The sequence below is a fragment of the Parasteatoda tepidariorum genome, chromosome 6 (assembly GCF_982258835.1).
Source record: "Parasteatoda tepidariorum strain Cologne lab strain chromosome 6, Ptep-v5.0, whole genome shotgun sequence".
In the NCBI taxonomy this organism is placed as follows: Eukaryota; Metazoa; Arthropoda; class Arachnida; order Araneae; family Theridiidae; genus Parasteatoda; species Parasteatoda tepidariorum.
Genome location: NC_141760.1, coordinates 3,331,694 through 3,358,131, shown reverse-complemented (window position 1 = coordinate 3,358,131; position 26,438 = coordinate 3,331,694). Strand labels below are relative to the sequence as shown.

Genomic DNA, 26,438 nt, shown 5'->3' with positions numbered 1-26,438 from the left:
TTTTTTTTTCATTTTCTTAAATGACATTTTTCTGTCTTAATTAGTTTGTGAGAACTGTTTGAAATATTTTGATTTCAGTGTGTGTTGACTGAGCATGCTGCTTATGCTCGCTCTATGGCGATTGTTCCTATCTATGATACTCTGGGTCCCAAAGCTTTTACTTTAGTTGTAAATGAAGGTTAGTTCCTTTTTTATCTGATTTTGTTTTTAAGATGAATCTTGAAAGGAATCACTATTTTATAAAGTATTTATGAAGACTTGAGTATCGTCAGATTTTGCCCATTAAATTATTTTTAAATTGCTGCTACATATTAGGCCATTGAAATTCATATAAACATTTATAGGATGTCCCAGAAAGAACCAAAGATTTGATTGAAGTGAAATGGAAGTGAAATACAGTCACCCCCACTTAATTGTAAATCAAATAACTCATTTCTACAAACATAATTTCATGGAACCAAATCATTTTATATAAAATTAATGTTAAATTTCCTCATTTAAACCGTTATTTGTTGTTTTCAGTCCATGCTTGATTGCATAAAGAAGAGGTACAGAAGTGAAAAAGTTATTTATATCACCAGTTAGTATGGAATTTTTGTTTTTCAGTTAAAAAGGAAAAAAAAACAATAGGTGGTTCATTATTTGCTCTTAACAGGTGTTGTTGGTATAGTTTAATAATTAATCAGATCTTGCTGGCAATTATACATTGGACTAAATGAATAATGTAAATAAAACTAGACAAAACCATCAATTGTCAAAAACTTGACAGCCCTGTCTAATTATATTTTTTTAAAGTGCTTAAAAATATTTTTTGAGTGCTTGAAAAGTGCTTATTTTTTGTTGAAAAATTTGACTATGCACCCTGATTAACTCTGAGTTGGTTGCAGGATGAATGCGAATAGGAATGATTAATGTTTATCGAGAAAAAGTATTGGAAGCAATAAATTTGGAATTTCTGGAATTTGAAGGTTAAAAAAAAAAAAAAAAAAAATTCATGAAAGCACTAGAAAGGAATACACAAGATGTGAAAGTCTTACTAGAAAAAGAAATCTATGTAATTAAACTGGTTAAGCAATTAAACTGGTATCAAAAAGTCTAATTACAAATTTTTTTGGAAGGGATAAATTTTTATTATAGTACCTATATTATACTTTTCATTAGCATTGATTTATTTTTATATAATTTTAAATGACATTTATATTTTGATATTAACACTGACAGCTTAAATTATAGTTGTTTATTGATCATAAAATTGAGTTTATTTTATCAAAATGTTATACTATGCATTAGATATCATAAAAAGTAAAATTTTGCCTTTAGGATTGACTGATGCACTCCCCTTTTAATTGAATGACCCACATAATTGAATAGAGTTCTTTAGAACCTACGGTATTCCTTTTAGCAGGGTTGACTGTATTCAGTTTGTTACATTCTTCTTAGGAAACTAGAAAATTTCTTCTCACCCAGTTACAATTTAGTTTAAAAGAACACTGGCAAAGCAACAAACTGAGAAAGAATGAAAAAAAATTTCAAAATAACACCACAACAACCTCTGGGAACAACAGAAAACATTCTTTAATATGTTATTTTTTCTCGTAGCAGGGATATTTGTTGAGAACTTTAATTAATTTTGAAATCGGGTGGAAAAAAAATCTGTTTCTTAAAGAGTAAGCAGCAAAATGTTTTCCTTTTAATTGATTTTTCAAATCATTGGTTTTCTTTAATGTAGAAATTATTCAACGTTTCAAAAAATATCTGAATACCAGTAATTTGTAAAAAATAGTTATTATCAAAATTTGAAATTTTATTTTGCAGCTGAAATATCAGCTGTTGTCTGTGATAAAGAAGAGAAATCATTGGCATTATTGAATGACAAAAGCGAAATGCCAACACTAAAGCTGATTGTACAGATAGATCCAATTTCTGAAGCTGCAAAGAAAAAAGCAAAGGAATGGGACATTGACCTTGTTTCTTACAAAGATATAGAGGTTTGTTCTTATTTATCGATCTTTTCTTATATATGAGCTCGCTTTGATTATTCAGAAAAACTTTTTTTTAACATAGGCCTTAAATCTGTGTCCACCCATAATATATACTGTCTTGCTTCTAGCGTATATACCAATTGCAGTTATTTTTGATAATTTGTTTTTAACTCTTTTCTTTCTGGGTTGGGTATTTGACACATCAAAAATCTGTTGAAAAGTGTCGAAACCTGATAGAAACATAACTATTTTAATCATGAACAATACTTACATAATAATTATTACTATAATAAATTTTTTAAAAAGTAAGATATTTAAAATTTGATTTCTCAGAAACTATTCGACCAATTTCATTCAATGATGTAAAATGATGTAAAAATTTGGATGCTTTAATATTGAAACTTTTTTCAACTGTTATTAAATAAAATAATAAAAAGTAATGAATGATTATTAAAAATTATTTTTTGCATGAAATTATTTTTGGACAATTGAATTGTAATTCTGTGCAAAATGTTTTCAATTTACTTAAAAAGTTTACGAGATATGGCGAAATACGAAAAAATAAAATTTTCATTAAATGGTCTATACTTTTGATTGCTCTTCTGATATAATAATTATTTAGACCATATTTCCAAGATAGTGGCTTGGGATCAAGAGTTATAATCCATTAAAAGAAAAATAGGTATGTTTATTCAGTGATTTTGTACCATCTACATTTATATCATATTTATGGTCATCACCGTGAACAGTCCTAGTACATGAAAATCCGATCATTAGATCAAATGTTTTTTCTATTATTTTTTTTTTTGCTCCATGCATTACATAAACATTATTAAAAATCATGATTACAAAATATTCTTTGATGAAGAAGCAAATTATAATTAAAATATCAATATTAGTTTAAATCAGTTAACTTTTTTTCCTACCAATTAATTCATGTGTTTAATAAAGTTATGTTTAAAAAAGTTAATTAATGAAATTAGTTCAAGTGTATAATAAAGTTGTTTTGTTTAAAGTTTATATAGTACAGATAGAATAAATTTCTTGAAACATGTTAATTTCCGTATGTTAAAATAGTTTTTGCACATCTAGATTCTCATAGAATGAAAAGAATATTTTCGAACTTTTGACTTACTCATTCAAAACTGGAGAAAAAAATTGGGAGTACAGAGGGCTTCAAAACTAGTGTTCTGTTATTGCATGCTCCTGGGAAAGGAACATTAATTTAAAGAGTAAAAGAAAAATTGGTTTTACACATAATGAATAAGATGATTGTTTAGTGTTTTTTTTTTTTTGAATGATTGTTTTAATATTTTAATTTTCAATTATTAACGAAACAAAGATTAAAAAATGGCGTATCTAAATATTTTTATTTAAAATTATCTGATACTTTTAATTATTAATCGAAAAAGTTTTCGTTTGAGTTTTTCCTAAAACTGGAATTAAACTACAAAAAATTAACAAAATTATAAACGGCTTAAAAATTCATGATTTCCTCCACTTTTCGAATTCTCTTGATACTAAAATATTGTATTAAATATCGGGTTATGCACTACATGCAAATGCATTGTGCTAACTGCCGAAAACACAGCAGAAAAATAACTTGTATTTTCAATGAAATATACACAAATAAATTGTATCAAAAGTGATTACTTAAATTTCCAATTAGAAGCATCATGCGCTGTAATAACATCGTAATTAAAATTACAAGATCATTAGAATCACATGGAAAAGCATCCCAATAATTGCAAAATAAAAGAAGATAAAAAGTACGATGAAATCAGCTTTAATAAAGCACGTCAATATGTAATTATTAAAATGCGTGATTTGAAATTCGCATGATGTAATAAAAATCAGAAGTTAAAGGAACTGTTGAAAAAATTATAGAAAAATTACATGGACTTACGATTAAATTGGCAAAAACAAAGCATGTCAAAAAGTGACGACTTAAAATTCGTGTTTTGAAACTCGTGTGTCGTAACAATCTTCTAGTAAAAGTATGGGATTTTCAAAAGCGTAGAAAAGTTATACCAAAAGAAATTTTTTTTTTTATCGAAACGTCACTTGGATTTTTGATGAAATGAGTAAAAATATCATCAAGTTGAAAAGTGTTAACTCAAATTCGAAATTTGTCTATTCAATTATTTTACCCAATATTTTTAATACGCATAGTATTGTACTAAAAATGTTTTTTTTAAAGCTCAATATTGGACTTAGAGTGCATCACAAAGTGATGACTCAAATTTGATTAAAAATTTAATATTTTATTTATCAAAAAAAAAAAAAAATTCTCTCCCGAAGTTCAGAAGTTCTTGTGTCTCGGAATATATGGAGAGTTATTTAAGTACAGTGATGAAGAAGCAATAAAACGGCCTACTCAGTGGTAGACAAATCATGGGTTAGAATCCCTTTGCCGTTAGGCTAATCATGGGAGGTTTTCCTCTCCATGTACCGCAAATGCGGGTTAGTTCCATCAAAAAGTCCTCCACGAAGGCAAATTTCTCCCAATATTTTATCCAGGAGTTCCCTTGTCTTCTGGATTGGGTTTAAAATTACAATTCTCTGAAGTTGAACATTATTAGTTGTCAACTCCAAAAAATTGGGTCGGCTGTACAATGACAGTTATAAAATAAAATAAAATCATTTATTTTGAACTAAATATAAAGCTGACTATTTATAAATGACTGTGAAGGTGAAAAAACAAATACTTGCAGAAGTACAGAGTTCCTGAGGAAACTTTGCAACATCTTGGAAAAAGTAAACATTAATATGCACACTAGCAATGATATTATAACATCCGAGGTATTTATGCATAATGGAGATGTGTCATGAACCGATTCATAATATCCTGGTCCTTCTGCATATCATAAAAATAAAGAAACAGTAATAAGTTTAATTGCATGCATCAGATTCCTTAATTAATACTTAATGAGTTAAACAAAAGGTATGGTACTTCTGTAGAAAGATAACATAACCTTGAACTTTAATTTTTCATTATGATGAGTTAAGAAAAAGCTTAATACAAGAGAAGATTCAACTAAATAGTCAAACAGCATGTGACCTGCAGGTTGTACACAGGGTTTCCGCTACGGTAGCTTTTTTCGCAAAATGCGAAAAGACCCCTCAAAAATGCTAAAATTCAACAAAGCATTTTCGCTAAAGGATTTTACTAAATTCCATTAAAAAAAAAGCTTCCGCGAAAAACCATGACGCTAACATCCATGAAAAAAACTTGATCAAACAAGAAGGAGAAAATATCTAAATATCTAAATATCTTTCGCAAGAAGAACCATGACGCTTATACCTAGCAGGATGCCCCATAGTTCGGAAGAATTACAGCATTAGTTTTCGGAATCTCCCAGAAAAGATTTTCAGTTTACAGAAACTGAACTACTTTGTGAATGGGGATTATTTAAACACATCTTAATGCAACGATGTAAAAACATGTCATTTAATGAATTACTTTTATTTTTATATACCAATGATGTGTCTGAACAGTACCCATTAATAACTTCTGTTATAGAGTATTGTGCAACAATACCAATGCACACTGTTGACTGTGAAAGGGGCTTTAGCTGCCTTAATTTGATTAAAACTAATATTCGAAACAGGTTGTTAATCAACCATGTAAACAATTTGTTAATGATTAATATTGAGGGCCCTGAAAGTGCATTTAACTTTCAAGAAGCATTTGTAAAATGGGCAAACATGAAAGAAAGGAAGATTGTTAATTATAAACCAAAATGTTTTGATAAATAATAAATGTGTTTTTTTTTTGTTATAGGTATTCTTTTTGATATTCTTGTACATTAAGCTATTCTTTGTCAGATAACTTACAGTACTTGTTTGATATAAAGTAATTTTATAAGCCTAATGGCATTTTAGCATTTTGTTAAAACTTTTTTTCAGATTTTAGCTTTTTTGCTAATGAATTTTTAGACTCAGCTTAAACCCTGGTTGTACATCTCTAATTTAATATTCATAATAGATTATGAATTTCTACACCCTTTGACTTTTTGAGAGTAATTGTTGAAACTAAAAATATGTTCAATGTCAAAATGATTTATAATAATTAGTAATTTTTTTCCCTATGTCGAAATTTTATAATTTTAAGAATTGTGAAAAACTAAGTCAAAAAGGTTTTTTTCTGACATAACGATTATAACCAGATAAAACTCTTAATTGTCAAAAACTTGTGAATCCTGCTTTCTTCTCACCTATTACTAGCTGGTAGTAGAAAAAGAAAATACATATTTTTATCATCAGTGATTACATTCAGCATCTTTGTTTATTCTATGGATTTCTTTTTATGTAGAAAATTATGAACACACATTTAACGTATGCCAACCTAATAATTATGAAGAATTGTTTAATAAACTGTTGAAAACTATTTTGATTTTATTTAAGTTTTAAACTAGAAAATTATGCTCATTTTTAAACATTTAAAAATGAATTGTCTGCATTTAAACTGTAACAATGGTCTTAATGATGTATGTGAAAAACTTCACATTCCTGTGTGGTGGCTCTCATTTTGGACATTGCATGTTAAAATTTCATACAACCAAATGAATTTCATATTCGATGAGGTATATTTATCCTTATTTAATGCTCTCCAAAGATGTTTGGTGTTATCAACATGGATGCATTTTATTTTAATGATTTCCTTTGTGACTATTTCTGCTTCCATTCTAAAATAATTTTATTTGTGTTTTTACTTCACAATGTAGTATCATATTAAGCTTTTAATTCTTTTCATTGCTTGTTTCTATTGCTTGTTAATTTTGTTTGAACTGTTGCATTTTTTTTCTTTTAGAAACTGGGGGAAGCTCATTCTCAAAATGTGATTGTAAGTGTTTTTCTTCCCTTTTCTTTTTTTTTTTTTTTTTAGAAATGTTTTTTGGTGATATTGTGTCATTGTGTCATTGAGATGTTCAAAATTTTTTCAACTACATTGATTACTCATAGATTTACTAAAGGTACACTCAATATTAAAGAACTTTATCTAGTTTTTTAAATTTAATTATGTTTATTAATACTTCTTAAGAGTGGTATCTGAGAAATAAAGTTAAAATTTAGGTTACTGAGAATAAAGAGTATTAAGGAAAAAAAAATCAGACTTTAATAAAATGTCTGAGAAACTTTTTAATTCTTTTAAACTGTTCTTAAATTTTCAGATGGAATTATTTTGTTTTAAATTTTTAGGTTTCATTTTTTGTGGGTATTTTTTAAAAATTTTTTTTGGCTTTTCTATTTGGAATTTTTAGGATGAATTATTAGCAACTTGAGTAGTTGTTCAGAGATTTTTTATAATTGAAGTTAATGTTTCAAATTATGTTGACCATAACTACTTGGAATGGGAAAGAGTTGACAAATTCTGAATATTTGGGTGTTCCGTGGCAGAATCGCGGCAACATTGTCATAGAACGCTACTGAGTTCTTGCAGAAAGAATTTTCCTTTAGAGAGTAAAAAAAAGCTTTTTTTTTGTGCAGAAATTCTTGAATTTTTTTTATATTTAGAATTATTCTTAATAGATGCCTTTTTCGCACATTGAAGGGGAAAGAAATATTCCTGATTTTTTTTTGTTCTTATTTGAGAAGAATGAAAAATAAAGAATAATGAAGTAAAAAAAAAATTTTCTGCAGAAATGTTTGATAGATTTTATTTTCTTCATAATTATATTCAAAAGATGCTTTTCTCGCTCATCAGATGTGAAGAAAATGCTCATGATTTTTCTATTCGTATTTGGGAATAATGAAAATGAACGATAATGAAGTGAAATAATTTTGGTTTTCTTTTCTACAAAGATTATTTTCTCTTGAATTATTATATAACAGAGTTTAATATATAACAAAACTTATACTTCATTTTTCAAAATATTCTTTTCATGCGCATGAGTGAGAAAAGAAATGCTCTTTACTTTTCGATTCTTATTTAAGAATAAAAAAATTCGATAGTGACTGGTTTCAGCTAGAATTTCAATTAGAAAATCTGAGGAGAAAAGACCAAAATCGCGAAAGGTGAAAAGACAGTTACATTCTAGATATCGTGTTCTTTCACTTATATATTTTTTTGTACCATACCTCACATTTTAACGAAATTTGACTGTGAGTGGGTTATTTTGTTACAAATTTAGATTTGTAGCAAAATAATGTCCAACTTTTTTTGAATATGGTTGAACTAAAATCGATCTAATATTTTTTAAAAAAATTATGCACATGAAAGTTTTAAATCCTGCATTTGAGTTTTCACTGACAAATGGTGCAAATTCTATCATAAATATCTGTAGTGTTTTGATAATTTTTTTTAGCAATTGTTGCTACAAATTTTTACTTTTTTTTCTTTCGAAATCCTGATGTCCTTCATTGCTTAGTTAATATAATAGATTTAATTTATCTTGAATCTATGAAATATACCGACATAATTACGGGACACGGATTCAAGAAATTATTTGATGCACTCGTTTTGCACCAATATTCTTGTTAATCCATGCAGTATTACAATCATTCTTTCGACAGTTTATGACAAATTTTCTTATTTTTAAAAAAAAAAACAAATCTTAGTTTTTTATACAATTGAACAATACGTGGAACTCATAAATTATTTACTTTTAATGTGACAATTTCATCGTTTTTTTCGATTTTCTATTGCGAGGGCTACCGAATTCAACGGAATTTATAAAATTCCGGTTATTTCTCAGTTAATATTTCTACACAAAATTTAAATTGCACATTTAAATAATGACTTTTTGATCCTCTCACTTTATGCCGATACTATCAAAAATCCATGTAGTGTTTCCATTGTAGTTTCGGAAGTTTTTGACATTGATTTCCACATTTTTTTTAAATATCCGATATATTTCTGACAATATAAGAAGTTCGAATTGCGCATATGAATATTAAATTTTTAAAGCAATGATTCTATCGCTTTTTTTGGGAGGGGCATTTATTTCCACACAATTTTTAAAATTCCATATTTTTAATACATTATTTATTATAACAACTGAATCTCGAATAAAGCACACATTTAGTACCCCCTCCCTTTTTGATAAGTATGATTCGTGTGATTTTGTCAATCTTTTTTTCTTTTTCTTTGGTACTTAGTGTTACGGATTTCACGATTTTTAATTATTATTATTATTATTTTTTGATGTGATAATTTATGAAATGCGAAAAAGGAAATAATTAGTGTTTTCTTCCTACAAAATGTGAGAATATCACCCATGATATTAAAATAAAAAAATTATTGCATATTCATTTAAAATATATATATATATATATATATATATATATATGAAAGCGTGGCAGTCATGGTGAGTGCTGTTGGGCCACGCGGATAGCAGTTGGAAGGCAAAAATACTTTATTAAGCTCACATAGTATATTCAAAGCATTTACTTATCAATGGCGGAGCTCAAATTCGCACTCCAAAACTGTGTGCTTAAGTTTTTGTCCTAGGGAAATAGCAAATGAATTTCCTTCTATTTTGTTATATTTTAGGGAAAAAGGGAAATCTTAGTAATTACAATTGGTTTCTAAAAAAGTTCGTACGATTCCCACAAAGAGAAAAGGGAAAAATATCTTTTCTTATAACTATGCATACTTTATCCAAAAATAGATTTAAGAACAGGATGTGGCTTTCTAAATGTGTGAGAAAGCATTTCGATTAGAATAATTAATTTGGATAACATAAAAAGATTAATAGAAGTTTTTTATGTTACATATATTAAAAAAAATTTAATCCCAAGAGTTTTTTTTCCTTGTAAACATAACTTTTCTGTTACTTTAAATTAGTGACATGTATATTTGTTATTGTACAGGGTTCCCACGGTCCTTGAGAGTCCTTGAATTATTTTTTGCTGAATTTAGGTCCTTGAAAGTGCTTGAAAAACGTCTTAGGTCCTTGAAAAACCTGATAGGTCCTTGAATTTGTCCAATACTGCCGGCTGCCCTTTTTATAAAACACCCGCGGATCTTTCTCGTTCTTTCTGTTTTGTTCCCGAGCTCTCTCACGTGGTTTTTAACGCCACCGTTTCTAACCGGGCCTAGCGTCTTGGTGTCTGCCAAGCGCGCGGAGCACAGCAGACAATCAATGCTTTCGGGGCGAGACTCCACTTCATCTTCTGTCGCATATGCTTAGATCTTCTTTTTTCTTATCGAAACTGGAATACTCTCGAATTTCGTAACAATATGTACCTTGTAGTTTTCAATAAATTTGCTGTTTTACCATCAACACTTGTCCTTACGTTTGCATCATTTCAAAACTTTATTGTAATGCGTATTCGCAAAGGCACGGCTTCGTATTTGTGTTGTGTAGTTTAGACTAGTTATGCCTGGGAAGTGCTATTTTAATCCCCAATGGATGGATAATCAAGCTTATAAAGAATGGATTTTATCGATGCCCGAAAAGAAGTTCAGAGCCAAGTGCCGATTATGCATGAAGGAGATCGATATCGCGAAAATGGAAGAATCTGCTCTGAAATCACACTTCAAAGAAAGGTAAAACAAAAAAGCAGTCTCATGCCCTGAGTTCTCTTTTTCCAAAGACATCAACATCTAATTCATCTGGTGTAAATACTCCTTCAACATCGTGTGCCCCATGTGAAACAGAAACTTTAGTAGCCGAGGTAACATTGTCTTCTTATCTGATCAAAAGGAATGTGCTTGATGCTGAAATTCTCTGGAGTCTGAAGTGCGTCACTAGTAATTATTCATGTAACTCCTGTGAAGGGATCAGTAAATTGTTCTCCAAAATGTTTGCTGATAGCTGTATAGCGAGACAATTTTTTTGTAGTGCCACAAAGTGAGCCTATTTGGGCTCCTTTGGATTGGCACTATACTTCAAAGGGATTCTTATAAATGAGCTGAAGAATGTTGATTGCTACACTGTACTCTTTGATGAGACATTAAATCAGTCTCTACAATCTAAGCAGAAGGACATTATGGTAAGGAATTAATAATAAAGTTTGCACTAAGTATCTTACCTCCCAATTTATGGGTCATGGAACTGCAGAAAATATTTTGTCATCTTTTTACAAATGCATGGATGATGGTTAAAAGCTCTCTAAAATACTTCAATTATCCATGGATGGACCCTATGCCAATTGGAAATTCTATTAGAAGCTTCAGTGAGAATTAAAAGAGAAATATTCCCACCAGGTCATATTCATTGGCAGTTGTGGATTACACATAACGAATAATGCTTTTAAACATGGTGAAAATGGGATATGTTCCTTCTAATTTTTATTTTCAGAAAGAATTGTTGCTGTATAACATTTAGAGTAGGTTGTGTAAATTATGGATGAATAATTTCAGAAACGATGTTTAATAGAGGAGAGGAGGGGGTTGTGGAATAGTCATGGAATATGGAATACCTAAGATTTAGCTCTGTCTTTCATGCAGCCTTCACATGGAAATAACAGGATTAAAGGATTTCACCATTAACACCTCATTACCATTAGTTATAGATTGTGCTGAAAATGATTTTGTGAATTAATATGTAAAACCAGTAGGGTTGTCTTTAAAAAAATAAAAATTTTAGTTCATAATACATATACTCTCTTCTCTCTATATAGGCAAAGCATTTAGGTATTATATTTGAACTTAATTATTGCCACAACAAGCATTGTTGCTTCTAGTAAAATAGAAGAGAATAATTTTTAAAATTGGTCTTAGATTAAGGTCCTTGAAAATTTTGTTGAGGTCCTTGAAAAGTCCTGGAAAGTCCTTGAATTTCAATCTCATCATAGAGTGGGAACCCTGTTGTAAAAAATATCTTGCAGAAAGCTATTAGTGCGATAGAGGTTTGTCGCAGTAAGCCCTAAAAAATTCGGCCACAGGGCTTTGGTGACAATGAAAGTTTGATTTTTGAAATTAATCTTCAATTTATTTTATTATCTTTAAATGAAAAATATCTATTTTAGTTCTAACTTCACATTAAGTGAAAAGAAATCATTAGTTAAAAACTACTAATGCATGCGCCATGATATATGTATTCTTGTTTTTCCAGCCACCTAAGCCTGATTCTTTAGCGTGCATCTGCTATACTAGCGGCACTACTGGAAGTCCTAAAGGAGTAATGTTGACTCACAAAAGCATCATTGCTAATGTGAGCGCTGTGATGTTACAATTGGTATGTCACATCAAGCATTGACTATATTTTTCATTTGAAAAAGTAAAACTGTTTGATTTTTTTTCTGTGCAACTAAAATATTGCAGTTATTATAGGTAGTAGGCAATGTCTGAAATTTTTTTTATTAACTGTTAAGGGATTGTATCATTTAGTATTAGATATTAACTAATGATTCTAAACAATTTGATTAATTTAATAATTAAGTAGTTTAATTTTTTTTTAAAGCTTTATATTAAATGACTTCAAATTTTATTTCTTAGTTAAAGATCTGCTTAATTTGGAGTATAAAATGTTTTAATGAGTAAAAAAGTATTTAAATTAGTATTAAGCTAAAATATATGATTTTTATCAGTGTTAAAAATTATACAAATTCTGGCCCTTTTAAATTAATTTTTGCCAATGACAAAAATATGTTATTTAATGCATTTTGTAATTTTTTAAAAATATAGTATAGCATTGCCTGTATGTCCATATTTAAAAAATTTTTGTAATTTCTTTGTATTAATCTATCACTGTCTATATTTAGCTGTTAGCACAGTTAGTTTACATCAAAATAATTTTGTTAGAGAAGTATTTGACTGTGTAAAACCAAAAATATAATAGAAATTACACCTTTATGCCCTTTAGATAGAATTGTAATTACTAGTGTAGCATGTCAGTAGATATAATTATATAATTTCAATAAACCAATGTTATCAAAGTAGTTTCACTTCTTGCAGTTTCTTTAAGGAAAAGTTTCTGCTCTTTCGTTTTTGGTTTTATTTCTATTGCAAGCTTTGGTTTTTAGAGTTTAAAATAAACTATTCAGTTTTTTTCTAATTCCACTTTTGTTAACCTCAAACATCCGACAATTTTTTTTAAAAATTTCAGATTCTTTTAATGAAATATGAAATTGCTTTCAAAGCATTTTTAGATTTTATTTAAGAAAAATATTATTATCTGAAGCTAGGAATGTGAAAGAATGAAATTAGGTGTATCTGGGTGATATGGTATACTACTGACCTTTTTTTTCTTCCAAAATCTTCATTGGATGAAGGCAAGGCTTATCAGGCAAACCATTTTGATGACCCTCTTATTGTTTAATTTGGATTACTTTTGCCTAACAAGTAATCTTTTTAACAGTTTTCTGTATCCAACATGCCTAATAGCAGAAACCTCTGTATTGATCTGCAAGACCATGGAAAAATTCTTAGATAAATCTGTAAAGCCCATGATGATAAATCAATGAGCAAAACAGATAGTTTATGAATTTTATAAAGTATACCTGTTGTAATGAAGTATAATTGATAGTTAGCATTTTTTTGTCATGTAAAACAAATAATTTATCATTACATTGTTTGGGTTGTAGCAAGAGGATGTATAAATTAGAGACATTATAAACAGTATCTACCTCACTTTTATAATTATCGTAACAATTCATTTAAAATATGAATAATTAATTTTAGATTTTTAGAAGCTAACAAATTTGTAGTTACGTCTTTCAACTAATGCAGTTAATTTATATTCTAAATAATTTATTTAAAAAATAATTACATGTTATCTGTTTCTCATATTTATTTAAATGAATAATCTATTGCTAATATGTTTTTGTCTTTGTGCTAATGAATTATTCTAAAAGTTTTAGAGTACTCACAAATTAATTGATTTAAATAATCTATCCAACCAGTAATTGCGATTAAATTGTTGATTTCTCACAACTTCTGTATGTAAGCACTGCTTAGAACCAAAGGTCATACTAATGTTTTGCTTATGGGCTGGTACAGCAATGTATACTATAATAGGTATGAGTTAGCTGAATCTTTAAATTAATAAAAATATATTTGATTTAGAAAAAAGTAATTTAGTTTTTATTTTTATAAAGTAAATGACAAAGCTTTTTGAATACAGACATATGTTTTTCCAAAACATGAGTGATACTTTTTTTTACTTTTCTCTTGGTATTTTCGCAGGGTGAGACGGCTCCTGGCAGCAGTGACACAATGCTCTCATTTTTGCCATTAGCCCATATGTTTGAAAGATGTTGCCAGGTAATAATATTAGGAATTTTCATTTGTGAGAAGAAACTTGTGAGACATAAATTTGTGGTTAAATTTTTTTTTCTATTTCTAAATTTTTAGGTGGGATTGTACATGACTGGGGGGCAAGTAGGTTTCTACCAGGGAGACATTAGGACTTTAAATGAAGATTTTAGGACTCTCAGGCCGACTGTCATTCCTTGCGTACCTCGTCTCTTGAACAGAATGTATGATAAGGTGATTTTTTTTGTTTATTTTAGTATTTCATTATGATTTAGTGTTCCATTCTGAATTGATTGGTGGTTTCTATATTTCTCTAAAGTTTTCTTTTCTACTACTTTAAATACATACTTTCATGCTTTATATAACCAGTATCACACTTACTAATTTAGTGTCAGTGTTTTTTGCAATTCCAAAATATCTGCAGTAAATGCTAATTATTTTTTTGAAAAATATCTTTTTGATTAAATTATTTAACAAACTGAAGAACAATTTTGTAAACTTTAAATACATATACTTTTTTAAAGGTAACTCACTCATGAAGTCATCTGATTTTTGAAATATGTAAGAAAACTGTCAAAAATCCAGGGTGGTTCGCATCACTATGTGTTACCACATTCAGAGTCAGATGTAGATTTTTTATATAGATTATTAAAAACATTAAATTAATGTAGGCTATTATGTACTAAACATTAATTTAGTTTAAAAAATATATGTTATTCTTTAGTTTTTGTAAATAAATTATTTGTTTTTTACAATACCATGCAATTAAAATTATAAGCTTTCAACCTTTGAACAAGGTGGCTACAAAACAGGAAAATTGAGCAGATTAGGGAAAAGTCAGGGAATTTTAATCTGCAAAAATCTATAAACTGTCAGATAATTTCTTTCAAATAAGCCTAAAAAAAGTTCTTTTCTTTGAGTCTTCATTTTGAAATACACCACAAAATTGTAACACATTTTCAAATGCTTAGTTTTGTTTTAATTTATATTAATATATAGATATTTACTAAAAGAGCTTTTGCTTCATTAATGCATTTATTTTTAAAATCATTAATTTTTAAAATTATTTTTAAGATATAAGTAGATTTAACATTCAATACAAAATATCAAAAAAATTTGAGTTTATAATTAAAAAAACATTATTTCATTCTATCTGAAAACAAATGTTTTCTCTCTAGTTTACTTCATGCATTTTAACGAAGCTTACAGTTATTTTTGATGTGTTATAAATGGATGCAAGAAATGAGGTCATTTTTTGTACCTCTTAACTGCCCCTTTCTCCTTTTATGCTGTTATTGTTATGACAAAAATGTTGTGGTAACTAAAAAAATCTTTGTTTATTATCAAGTTTATTTTTTGCACATAAATAATATTGCTAGAAAATGAATAATAAAATTTTTGTCTGGAGTCTTGAAAATCAGGGAGATTTGATAAAACTATCGTGATGAAATCTGAGAAAAAGTAAAGGAATATTTTTTCAGAGTGCCCTCCTTCAAGAAGCCACAGTGTAAAAAAAAAATGTTTTTATTACTCTTTGTGAATATTATTGTGTGGAAGAATTTGTTTGATAGAATTGTTTTATTTTTAGATTCAAGAGGAAGCAAATTCAAGTAAAATTAAAAAAATGTTGCTGAATATGGCCATTGAAAGTAAAAAGGCTGAAATTGAAAAGTTAGTAAAGTATTTTATATCTGTTTCAGCTGCTATTTTGTAAAAATGGGTATTAAATGTATAAATTTTATTTTGATTCAATTAATATTTAAAATACTTCAAAAATTTGTGAAAGTCTAAGCATCCCAGCAGCACCCTCCTTCTCTTAGTGGGAAGTAATTTTACGTCGGTCATTGAAAGGTTGGAAAAAATTTAATTATTCTTATCTAGGCAAAGATGTATCCCATATGTGTTTTTTTTTTTTTTTTTTTTAAATGATGAATCGAAAGAAATAGACTATGGGATGATATGACTAACAGTTTTCAAGTTATAAGTGTTTTATGTGCATAAAGTAAAAATTTTGTCTTTTATCTATTTCTTTGTTTGACAGTACTATCTAGACAAGTAAGATATTGTTCTTTACATTTTTTTTAGACATTGAATCAAAGGAGATACAACCTTGAAGATTATTTTCTGCAGGATTTATTTTGCGGTCACTGTGCATTTTATTTCGTTGTGATTTAACGTTTCTTGTAAACTAGTTTCAGTGGGACTTTTGCTACTTAGCAATCGTTGTATATTATTTCATCCTTTTTTTTTGTTTGTTTGTCAGGATTTACGTTTTTTGTCGATTAGTTTTAGTAGGCCTACAGTGACTTTGCGTTCGCTATATAATCGCTGTTATTCGAATTTTTTTTCTCTTGAATTTTTGTTCTGAACTCTATTGATGAAGAGAAATTATAAGTAAATAAAGTATTCTTCATTACCTTTTTTAATAACTTTTCTTTTATTTAAAGCGATGCAATTTAAAGGCGGTGTTTTGTATCTAGGTAACTTATACTTTGTTATAAAAAGTTTTTTTTAAAATCTATTTAATGCTTGTTATGTATAATAATTTTTATTATTTTACTATTTTAATATTTGTTAAGTATGATTATTTTTAAACCAATAAATCTTCAATTGTTTTAATTATAAAAAATTTAAAAAAAGTTTACGTTTCTTTTGAATCCATTTTTTTATTTTGTTCTTAATTTTTTAAAAGCAGCGTTTTTTTTTTAAAAAAAAATTTATTTTTTATTTTTTTTATAAAAAAAAAATTTGGCACTTATGTGTATTTTGTTAGTTTTTCTAGCCATTTTTTTATTCTATTTTTAAAGAATCATTTATTCTATATATGTTAGCATTATTTTAAATTCTTAATTAAATCTTACATTGTTTTTGTTTTGAAAAAATTTAAACAAAGTTTGCGTTATTTATTTATTTTTTTAAAAATTCAGCTCATACTTAAAATGACTAAATTTTTTTAATTAAATAAAAAGTTAAGTAATGTTTTAACGGTTTAAAAGTTGTTTCTTTTTTAATATTTTAACAATAGTACCATTGATTTTTAGTATTTTTAGAAACTTTTCTTCTTTGAATACGTGTTTGTTTAGTAATTTATTAGGTATTCAGTATATTTTGGGGATAAGGAAGAAGAAGAAGATAATTTTTAAACATAAATCTTAAGTCTATTTCATTTTCAAATAAATAAATAAAAAATAATAATAATAATAAATGAAATCATAATAAATAAAATAATCATAATAAATAAAATAATAATAATAAATAAATGAAACAAAACTTAAATTTGTTTTTACGTTTATTGCATATAGAATTTCACCATTATTCAATACAACTTTGTTATTCTAAATAAATCAATAAAAAAAGTTCTAACCATGTCTCAAAAGCATGTTTTTTTCCTACAAATAATTTAAAAGTTGTTTTACTTATATGCACAATTACTTTTGATTGTTTATTACATTAATTTTTTAAAATTTTTTATATATGTAAATAAGTAAAACTAAGCTTGCACATTGGTCTGAAGTCAATCCGTCTTTATTATTTTAATTGAACAAAGTAGGCAATGCTATTGATGTTATAAAAGCATTTTTTTTGGAATTAACATTTTCTTTTGTTATCAATTTATTTATTTTAGATTGATTGCAGATTGTGTAGTTTCGATTCAAAAGAAATAATTTTCAAACATATGTTATATCTTGATACATCACTCTATCGCGATGTCTGTCAGACGATATATCATGATATAAAATTTCTTGCATCGCTCAGTCCTAATCAACAAATACTGTGAATTTTTGACAACTGATTCTTGAGTAAAAATTATCTAAGAGTCATGATATTAAAAAGAATGTTTGCCTCTAGTATTTTTGGCTAAGTTGAAAAAGAGAAAAATAAGGTAATATAGGTCCTTTTCATGATGATTGGCCATTTTTATGAGATGAAGGAGAAAAATGTTAACAAAGTGAATGTTTTTTTTATTGCTTTATTTATTTTTTAAGTTTGAGTTGTTTATATAACATTAAAAAATCATTACAAATTTCAGAGTTCTCGAGAATGATTAAAAGAATGAAATTATTTATTTTCTGTGTAAATAATGATTGCATTTATTTCAGGGACATAATTCGTAATAACAGTGTATGGGACTGGACTGTCTTGAAACCAATACAAGATAAACTGGGTGGTCGACTGCGGCTGATTGTAGTTGGTTCTGCTCCTATAGCTGGTCACATTCTCACATTTCTCCGTTGTGCCTTGGGATGTGTCGTAAGTCTTTTTTTTTTCTTTTTTTTTAAAAAAAATATGAAAATTAATTTATTTAATTTTTTTCTGTACAATTCATAAAAGAAAAACTTACCTTCTTTAAATGTTTTGATTGAATTTTTAGTAATTTTTTAATAATTTTAAAAGAAAACAACAACAATATTTTTCATTGTAACAATAGACAGAAATATGTTTTAACCTCTGAGCAATAAAAGAGGGAATAATGTAAAGAATACAAAAATTGCCTTCCCTAAATTGTTGGTTTCTTTCTACCCTTGTGCTACCCTAATGTGCTCTTTCTACCCTTGTGCTAATTTATTTTACCCTAATTCACCACTAATTCACAACAAGTTAATTCTGATGAGACAAAAGAAAGCTAGAAAAGTTAGTGACTGATATTTCCGACTTTGGTCTGCCATAATAATTTGATTTTTCAGTGATTGTGTAGATAAATAAATTAGTGTTTAGCACTATTCATATCGTTGATGAAATTCAATATATCTTCCAAGTTGAGGGTTTTCGTAGACATCTTTTTTTTTTTTTTTTTTTTGCACTGAATAATATTAAACATATGTGGAAATTGATTTAAGTTGAATGAGATAAAATTAAATTACCTTTCGTTTTTAAGGCACTAATATCCAGTCTTGATGCTGACACATTCCTGTCAAGGATAGATTTTTGAAGTTGTTCTAGTTATTTTTCTAAAATATTCTGAGTCATGAAAAGTAAAATGAATTGAAAATAATTAGTATTGAGTTAAAGATATGTGCAATCTCAAAAAAAAAAAAGTTAGGAAAATAAAAGTGAAAGGTGACTTAACACTAGAACGCCGGCTATTCTTCTACCCCTAGAATGCCGGACGGTGTCATTTTGACACCAGTGGAAACTCAACTAAATATTGTTTTTAATAAAATGCTCTTTTCATTTGGTAATAATATTTATATAGAAAATTAATAATGCCAACATATTTACCTTTTAGATTATTATTCTCGATTAAAAAAAAATATTATAGTAACATGATTATTTATAACAAGGCAACAAATAGTTTTGACAGTTACATAAAACATAAATTTTGTTTCTTGATACCACAAATAACACATCTTGAAAAACTAAACTACTTACTTAATCGCAGTCTATACACTGATAAATTATGTTCTTTGTGCATTTTCCACATACCATCCTATTACAAGAGGTACATATTTTGTTCGTAACATTACCATTGCATTTTTTTATTTCACACTTTTTACGCTTGGGAGGAATTACACCTTCGCATTCTTTTTCAATCTTTCGCTTTCTTTCAATGGGTTTTTTATTGCAATCTGCTCTTAATTCTTCAGCTAAATTTTGAATAAAACTGCGTCTCGATAATTTCTTCCCTGTTACACATTTGAAAATAATCCAGGCATTTATTGCCGCGAAGTCTGAAATATTATAAAAAGTATGGACAGGCCATCTCCTTGACCCAGCTTTGACTGAATATTGCCTGCACATCTGATCTACTATATCTACGCCAAATTTTGTTTCGTTATAAAATTTTATGGTTTCTGGAGTTTTCTTTGAGTTATTTGCAATATCAATGCTGGCATGCATGGAACTCAGTATAATCACATTTTTTTTCTTCTTACACTGATAAGCAGTAAGTGTTGATCCAGATTCTTCATTTTTTAATATTTTTGTTGAATATAACTCTTCTCTTCCAGTTCTTATACAATCTGGAATCTCGCGTCTGGCTTTATTCATCGTACCAACTAAACTAGTTCGTTTTTCCTTTAGCTTCTTTGCTAATTCCAGAGACGTAAAAAAGTTATCAACAGTCACATTTCGTCCCACATTTTGGAAGGGTTCAATAAGTTTCAAAACTACATATTCAGATAGTCTCTGATTTTTATCTCGTTCTTCATTCTTTCCCAAGTAAGGAAATGCATTTAGAACATATTTAGTTTCCACGTCTGCAGCAAGCCAGAATTTTTGCCCATATTTGTCAGGTTTTGATGCTATAAATTGAGTAAAAGGGTATCGAGTTTTACTAGGAAACAATTGTTCATCTATTGTTATATTCTGACCTGGTTTGTAGCACGTAACACAATTTTCAATAAAACGATTCCAAACTTCCGATATCATGGCAAATTTATCTTGTTTCAATCTATCACAGCGTGTCAATTTCAAATCAAATCTTAGATATCTTGAAATTTCACAAAATCTGTCTCTAGGCATTGTTTCTTTGCAAAAATTCAAGCCCCATGAGGAGGACCATAATGAGTGTAGTTCTAGATTTCTAGCTCCTGAGATTCCTCGAGCATACAAAATGGAAATGTATGCTAAAAGCTCTTCTCTTGAGAGAGACCAATCATCATTTTCTAGCACTCTACGAGCTTCTGTTTCTGTGCATTTCGTGATATGATTCAAAATTGTTTTGTCAACTAAAAGCAGCCAAGCACTCAAAACACTCTCGCTGTCAATGTTTCTCTTTGCATAACTTGTTGCTCCACTGGTCTCCTTCAAAATATTTTGGCGGGAAAATCTGCCTACTGTATTTCCAGGAATGCATTGTTTCCACTGCGAGCCATCACGGGAAATAAATATGTCATTAATTTGAGAATTATAATTTTCATCGATATCCTCTTCGCTTTCAGAGTCAAATTCTTCTCGCCGAACAAAATTTTCATTAGCACAATCTTCATCCATATCCGACAACTCACCACCATCGGATTCATTGTCAGATAATTCTCTGAGCAGCGCTGTTATTTTTTCATGAGTCAGACCCCGTTTGCGAGACATTTTAAAATGTAATATATAATATAAACAATATATATGTTGATATAAAACAAAAGAGATGATGAAAAACGGAATCAGAATTTCTGGACAAGAAACGACAGACACATTACTCTCGCAAACAAAATCCGAAGTAGATCTGCGTGATCAAGGTCAAAATTGATTTGGCAGCGTTCCAAAAAATGTTACACTGAATTTGTTGACGAAAAAAAGTAAAAACGAACGAACTTTTTCAATAGACGAATCGAAACTGTTGACGTGTCATATTGACACCAAACCGGCGTTCTAGGCAAAATCATCGATAAATAATTTTTTATTAAAATAAAAGACTTTTAATTAGGCATGCAAATTCTAAATAAAGAATCAATAAAAGTCACAAAGAATCAAAGAAACCCAAGAAAAAATCCGAATTCTACAGTTAATTTTAAATCGTCAGGTGTCGAAATGACACCGTCCGGCGTTCTAGTGTTAAGTCATTTCTAATCTTTTGTGCAATTCAGGGGTGCCTCTTTTAATATTATACAGTTGTAAGTTTTCATTGAATGCTTCATCCTTTTTGTGAATTTAATTTAAAAATGAGATTAACATAACAACAATGGACTGTTCTGTTGTAGATTGTGCTTGGTTATGGGCAGACTGAATGTGTTGCTCCTTGTACAGTGACCACTCCAGGTGACATAAGTGTTGGTAAGTTGTTTTTAATATAGGAATGTTTCCTTCCTTTCAGTAGGTTCATAACCCTTTGCCCCAGAGCTCTAGGAGTGGGACAGTAGGTCTTGGACCTCTATGGGAAGTCGCGCTACTGAGTTAAGTTTAATTTAGTTTTAATATATTGGTTTTAAACATCAATTTTCTTTTTATAAGGACTGAATAATTGGTTCACTTCATATCATTAGATGTGTGTATATATCTATTATCACAACTCACACATATGTATGTATACCATGATTATTCATGGTATTCTGCAGTGACCACCCTTAATCTACTACGCATTGTTTTTATCGTTTCTTTGGCTTTTTGCACGTTTTTCAAATTTCTTTCACTTTACATCATGTGATGTGTGCATATATCTATTATAACATCACACACATGTATGTATACCATGATTATTCATGATATTCTCACGGATGAGATTTTTCCGCTTTTTAGCGGATTTCCGATTTTTGCACTTTTATCTCTTAAATTTCAGCTTTTTTTTTAATCAAAAATTCAGATTTTCTAAAAATTTCATTTTTTTTTACAAGTATTCCGTTTTTTCAGAAAATTCACCGATTTTCAAAGAGAAGCAGAAAATTCAAACTACATAGCTACCAATCCTTTCTCATTTTTACTTATTTTACCTATTTTCTCCCCTTTTACCCGCAGCAGATAAGATTTTCCGAATTTTTTACCTGCCCTCCTAGATCCGATTTTCATAGTTCAAACGTATTTATACGCGATTTTAAAATAAGGCATTGAGATTCGCATTCACGCATTCTAAAAGTTATGCATCATAATTCTTATTTATGCAATCTAAAAATTATGCATCATGATTCGTATTTACGCTATCTAAAAATTATGAATCGTGATTTGTATTTACGCGTTTTAAAAATTCTATATCCCAGTTTGTATTTTCTCATTTTCAAAATCGTATATCTAGTTTCATATTCATGTGATTTCAAAATCCATAATTGTTATTCATATTCACGCAATTTTAAGATCAACTATCGCGATTCTTGTAAGAAGTAAATTTTTTTTTTAATTAGTTACTATAAAGGTGACTGTTTTTCTAACGACGATTATTAGTATATGTGTTACAACATCAGAGAAACTGGAAGGGAATATATTCAAAACTTACATTCTGTGCTTGCAAAGAAGAAAAAATAGGATTTGTCACAAGATGTTTGAAGATGGACTAACGACTAAATATGGCAAACATAAAAGATAAAGCAAACAAAAGTAATCACTTAAAAAGGGATTTAATTAAAAAAAATTTTGGGGGAAAAAGAGTTAATTAGCTCATTATCAAAATTTTATTTATAATTGCTGTTATTTATGCTATTAAGTGCAAAATTCTTTTCAAATAAAAAACAATTTGCTAAACAGTTGCTGATTGTCATGTAATTTTTCAAAGTAAAATAGCAATTTTTGTATGTTAAGGAGTTACTATATATTTCTACTTCACTGTTATTGATATGTTTCAGAGGGCTGTATTTAGATTAGACTATAATATGAACAGAATGATTTGGTCCATTGTTAAAGTTTTTTTTTCAATATAATTTAAAAAGTAATATTACTGATATATTTGCTATAAATCACATAACAGTATTTATTAAAAGAAATGAAATATTAATTTATATTCTCAGAAGTTTTAATTTGCTAAACCAGGTAGTTTTTCAAGTAGTAATTGTCTCTTATGTGAACTGAGGAAAAATATAATTTCCAGCTTTATTTTTTCAATTAGTAATTTTTTTCTTCACTAAATGTTAAGTATCAATGTAATCGTTTTTATAATAATAGATTAGTACACAATTGTATGTCAATACATTATTTATTACCTTAAACTGTCTGTAATTTATTATTAAAGGGTTGCTTTTGCGTAAAATTTAGTATCGTGGAAATTCAGCTTTTTTGCGTTTTGGCTAATCTCATCCCTGTATTCTGCAGTGACCACCCTTAATCTACTTATTTATTGTTCATGCATTGTTTTTATAGTTATATGCATGCATTGTTTTTATAGCACATTTTTCAAATTTTACTATTCGGTTAACGAAACAAAATGTGTTGAATTGGCCAGAAAAACAAATAACCCCTGAAAAACGATCTAAGTGGTAAAGGAATCTGAAATGAGGAATCGTCAGTAATTATCATGTCAAAAAGAGTTATATTAAATTCAGAATTCTCTCTTCATAATAATGCCTTTTTAAAATTATAAGAATTTAAATAATCTCCTAGGAAAAGCTCAAATAAAAAAGAAAAAAGATTGAGAAATCACGTGAGTATTCAAAAAAATTAGTGAAAATAGGCCTTATTAATTTTTTAATATATCTGACAAATTATCTGGATTGAAGATCATGTGTGGTGTAAATTTTTTATTCACCCTGAATAAAGCAAGTGAAAACAGCTTTTAAATAATATAAATATTGGGAAGCTAAGCTAAATTAAATCTTTCAAATAAAACAGTCAAAGTGGTTGAAACTAGAATTTTTCTAACTAGTTTGAAGGATAGAATGTGTGGAAACTTAATTTAAATGTAACTTAATGTTCCAGCATGGGAAATTCAAATAACTGACTGAAAATGTCAAATAAAAGAAGTAGGGGGGGATTGGTATAACTTAGTTGAAGGAGCAAGAAATGATGTACAGATTAATTTGAAAAAGAAGATTGTTAATACTAATTTAAAGAAAATTTAATATTCTGTGTGTGTATTACTTCAAACCTATTTTCAAGAATAGTGAAACTGTAACTGGGAAACAGAAGAAAAAAAATTGAAACTACTTTTTCAGTCTCACAAACAGAAAAGCTTAAGTTTGCTATAATAGGCAATACAACACATTTTTATGTAAATTATGATTCACATTTATTTTTTTGGAATGAAGAATGCATTACTAATAATTTTTAATCAACTTTTTATTATGAAAGGAGCTAAGGAATAGATAATTTAAAACTGCTTGATTATCTATGTTGTCTGTTTTAAAATTTGCTGAATTTCTACAGAAAATCATAGTGCATATAAAAATTACAATAAAAAAATATTATTCTTACAACAAACTGATTAATGTATAATGAAAAAAAAATCAGAAAAGCATGTTGTCAACATTTCATTTAATAGAACAACATCTTGTTTAAATTAAAGTTCGTCAAAAAAGTTTTTTTTTAAAATTGTTATTATTTTTTTAAAATTTTTATGTGTGACCAAAATTATGTGTAAGTAAACTTTTTTCAATCACATTAACATTAATTGCCTAAATAAATAAGAAGTACAAGAAAAAAACATGTGTAAAATTTATTGTTTTGTGTTTCAGACAATGTAGGACCTCCAATCCCATGCTGTAAAATCAAATTAGTCGATGTGCCTGATATGAAATACTTTGCTTCTGAAGGGAAAGGAGAGGTATTCCTTCTTACTTATTATTCCCATAAGTATTGTTTTGTTTGTTGAAAATACTATTTTCAATTGAAATATTTCAAATTATTTGTTGTTGAAACAAAAAAATAAGAAATTATTTAGTGAGTAATTTAAGTAACAATTCACGGTTTGAAGCTAAACTTTATTACAAAGAAAACGTTATTAGAAAATTAAATTTTATGTTTGATCTAATCAAATGCAAATTGATTTTAAAGCCTTTCCTTAAAGTAAAACATAAATCAGTTTACACAGATTCTGCAAAAATTATCTCCAATTTTATTGCAGTCAATTGATTTTATTAGGGGAAGAAAAGAGAATAATTAAGATTAAACGTTACAACATTAAAGATTAAATGTTTAATATGTTTTCACGATATTCGAATTTGATGCACTGAATTAGTGATGATTGTATCACAATTTCTCGTTGTTGTATGATGGGTTTTTTGTGAGAAATTTATTATTTTATCAGTCCTTTTCACACACTTTATCAAATTCGATATTTTTAATACGATATGATGTTTGAAATTCGAATTTGAGTTATCAGTATTTAGTCAGCTTGATTCATGGTATTTCCATCTGAATTTCACGCCATCTGATGATAATTTTTTCGAAAGCTGTCATTTTTTCGGCTTTTCTCACATGAATTTTCAAAATCTATATATTTAATACAATGCTGTCAGGGAAGACACTAGGCTTTCAAAATCCCGGGTCCCTGGGACCCATGACTTTTAAATAACTGGGTCCTTTTGAAAAAAAATGGGTCCTTTACATAATTTTTTAAACAAATACAGTAGAGAACCATTTTTCCGGTATCCAGAAAACCGGGAAAAATTTTGCTCGATTTTCCCACCATTTTAAACTAGAACGAAAAAAGCGGAATTTGGACTCATCCTTGAAGTTGAGTAGAGGAAAATGTAAGGAAGGGGAAAATTTTTTTTCCCCGTTTACCCAGAGAAACGTCATTTCCTCTGTGACCTTGAAGGCAGGGAAGGGAGGAATGTTTTATTTTTTCCTTTAGGCCGTCAATCAAACTCAAGGGTGTGGCATGCTGATTTCGTTTTCTGCTTGATTTACGAGGGGGGTGGGGAAAATGCATTGCATGCATATCAGTGAACAGAAAAAGAAAAGAGAAAAATATATTTATTTGACATCAACTAATAAAAATAAAATCTTTTTCTTTTGAA

General features: G+C 28.3%; 1 protein-coding gene across 8 annotated transcripts in view; it reads left to right on the top strand.

The window, feature by feature from the left end:
- LOC107440321 (long-chain-fatty-acid--CoA ligase 6) overlaps nucleotides 1–26,438 on the top strand; it is an 85,101-nt gene that overhangs the window by 40,552 nt on the left and 18,111 nt on the right. For all 8 annotated transcript variants that reach the window (XM_087165313.1, XM_087165320.1, XM_087165316.1 and 5 more), the window contains exons 6-15: nucleotides 79–178; nucleotides 1,816–1,988; nucleotides 6,796–6,828; nucleotides 11,987–12,109; nucleotides 14,059–14,136; nucleotides 14,227–14,361; nucleotides 15,716–15,798; nucleotides 18,228–18,378; nucleotides 21,762–21,834; nucleotides 25,152–25,240. In XM_087165313.1, the coding sequence (XP_087021439.1) occupies nucleotides 79–178; nucleotides 1,816–1,988; nucleotides 6,796–6,828; nucleotides 11,987–12,109; nucleotides 14,059–14,136; nucleotides 14,227–14,361; nucleotides 15,716–15,798; nucleotides 18,228–18,378; nucleotides 21,762–21,834; nucleotides 25,152–25,240 (1,038 nt within the window). The remainder of the gene's footprint in view (nucleotides 1–78; nucleotides 179–1,815; nucleotides 1,989–6,795; nucleotides 6,829–11,986; nucleotides 12,110–14,058; nucleotides 14,137–14,226; nucleotides 14,362–15,715; nucleotides 15,799–18,227; nucleotides 18,379–21,761; nucleotides 21,835–25,151; nucleotides 25,241–26,438) is intronic.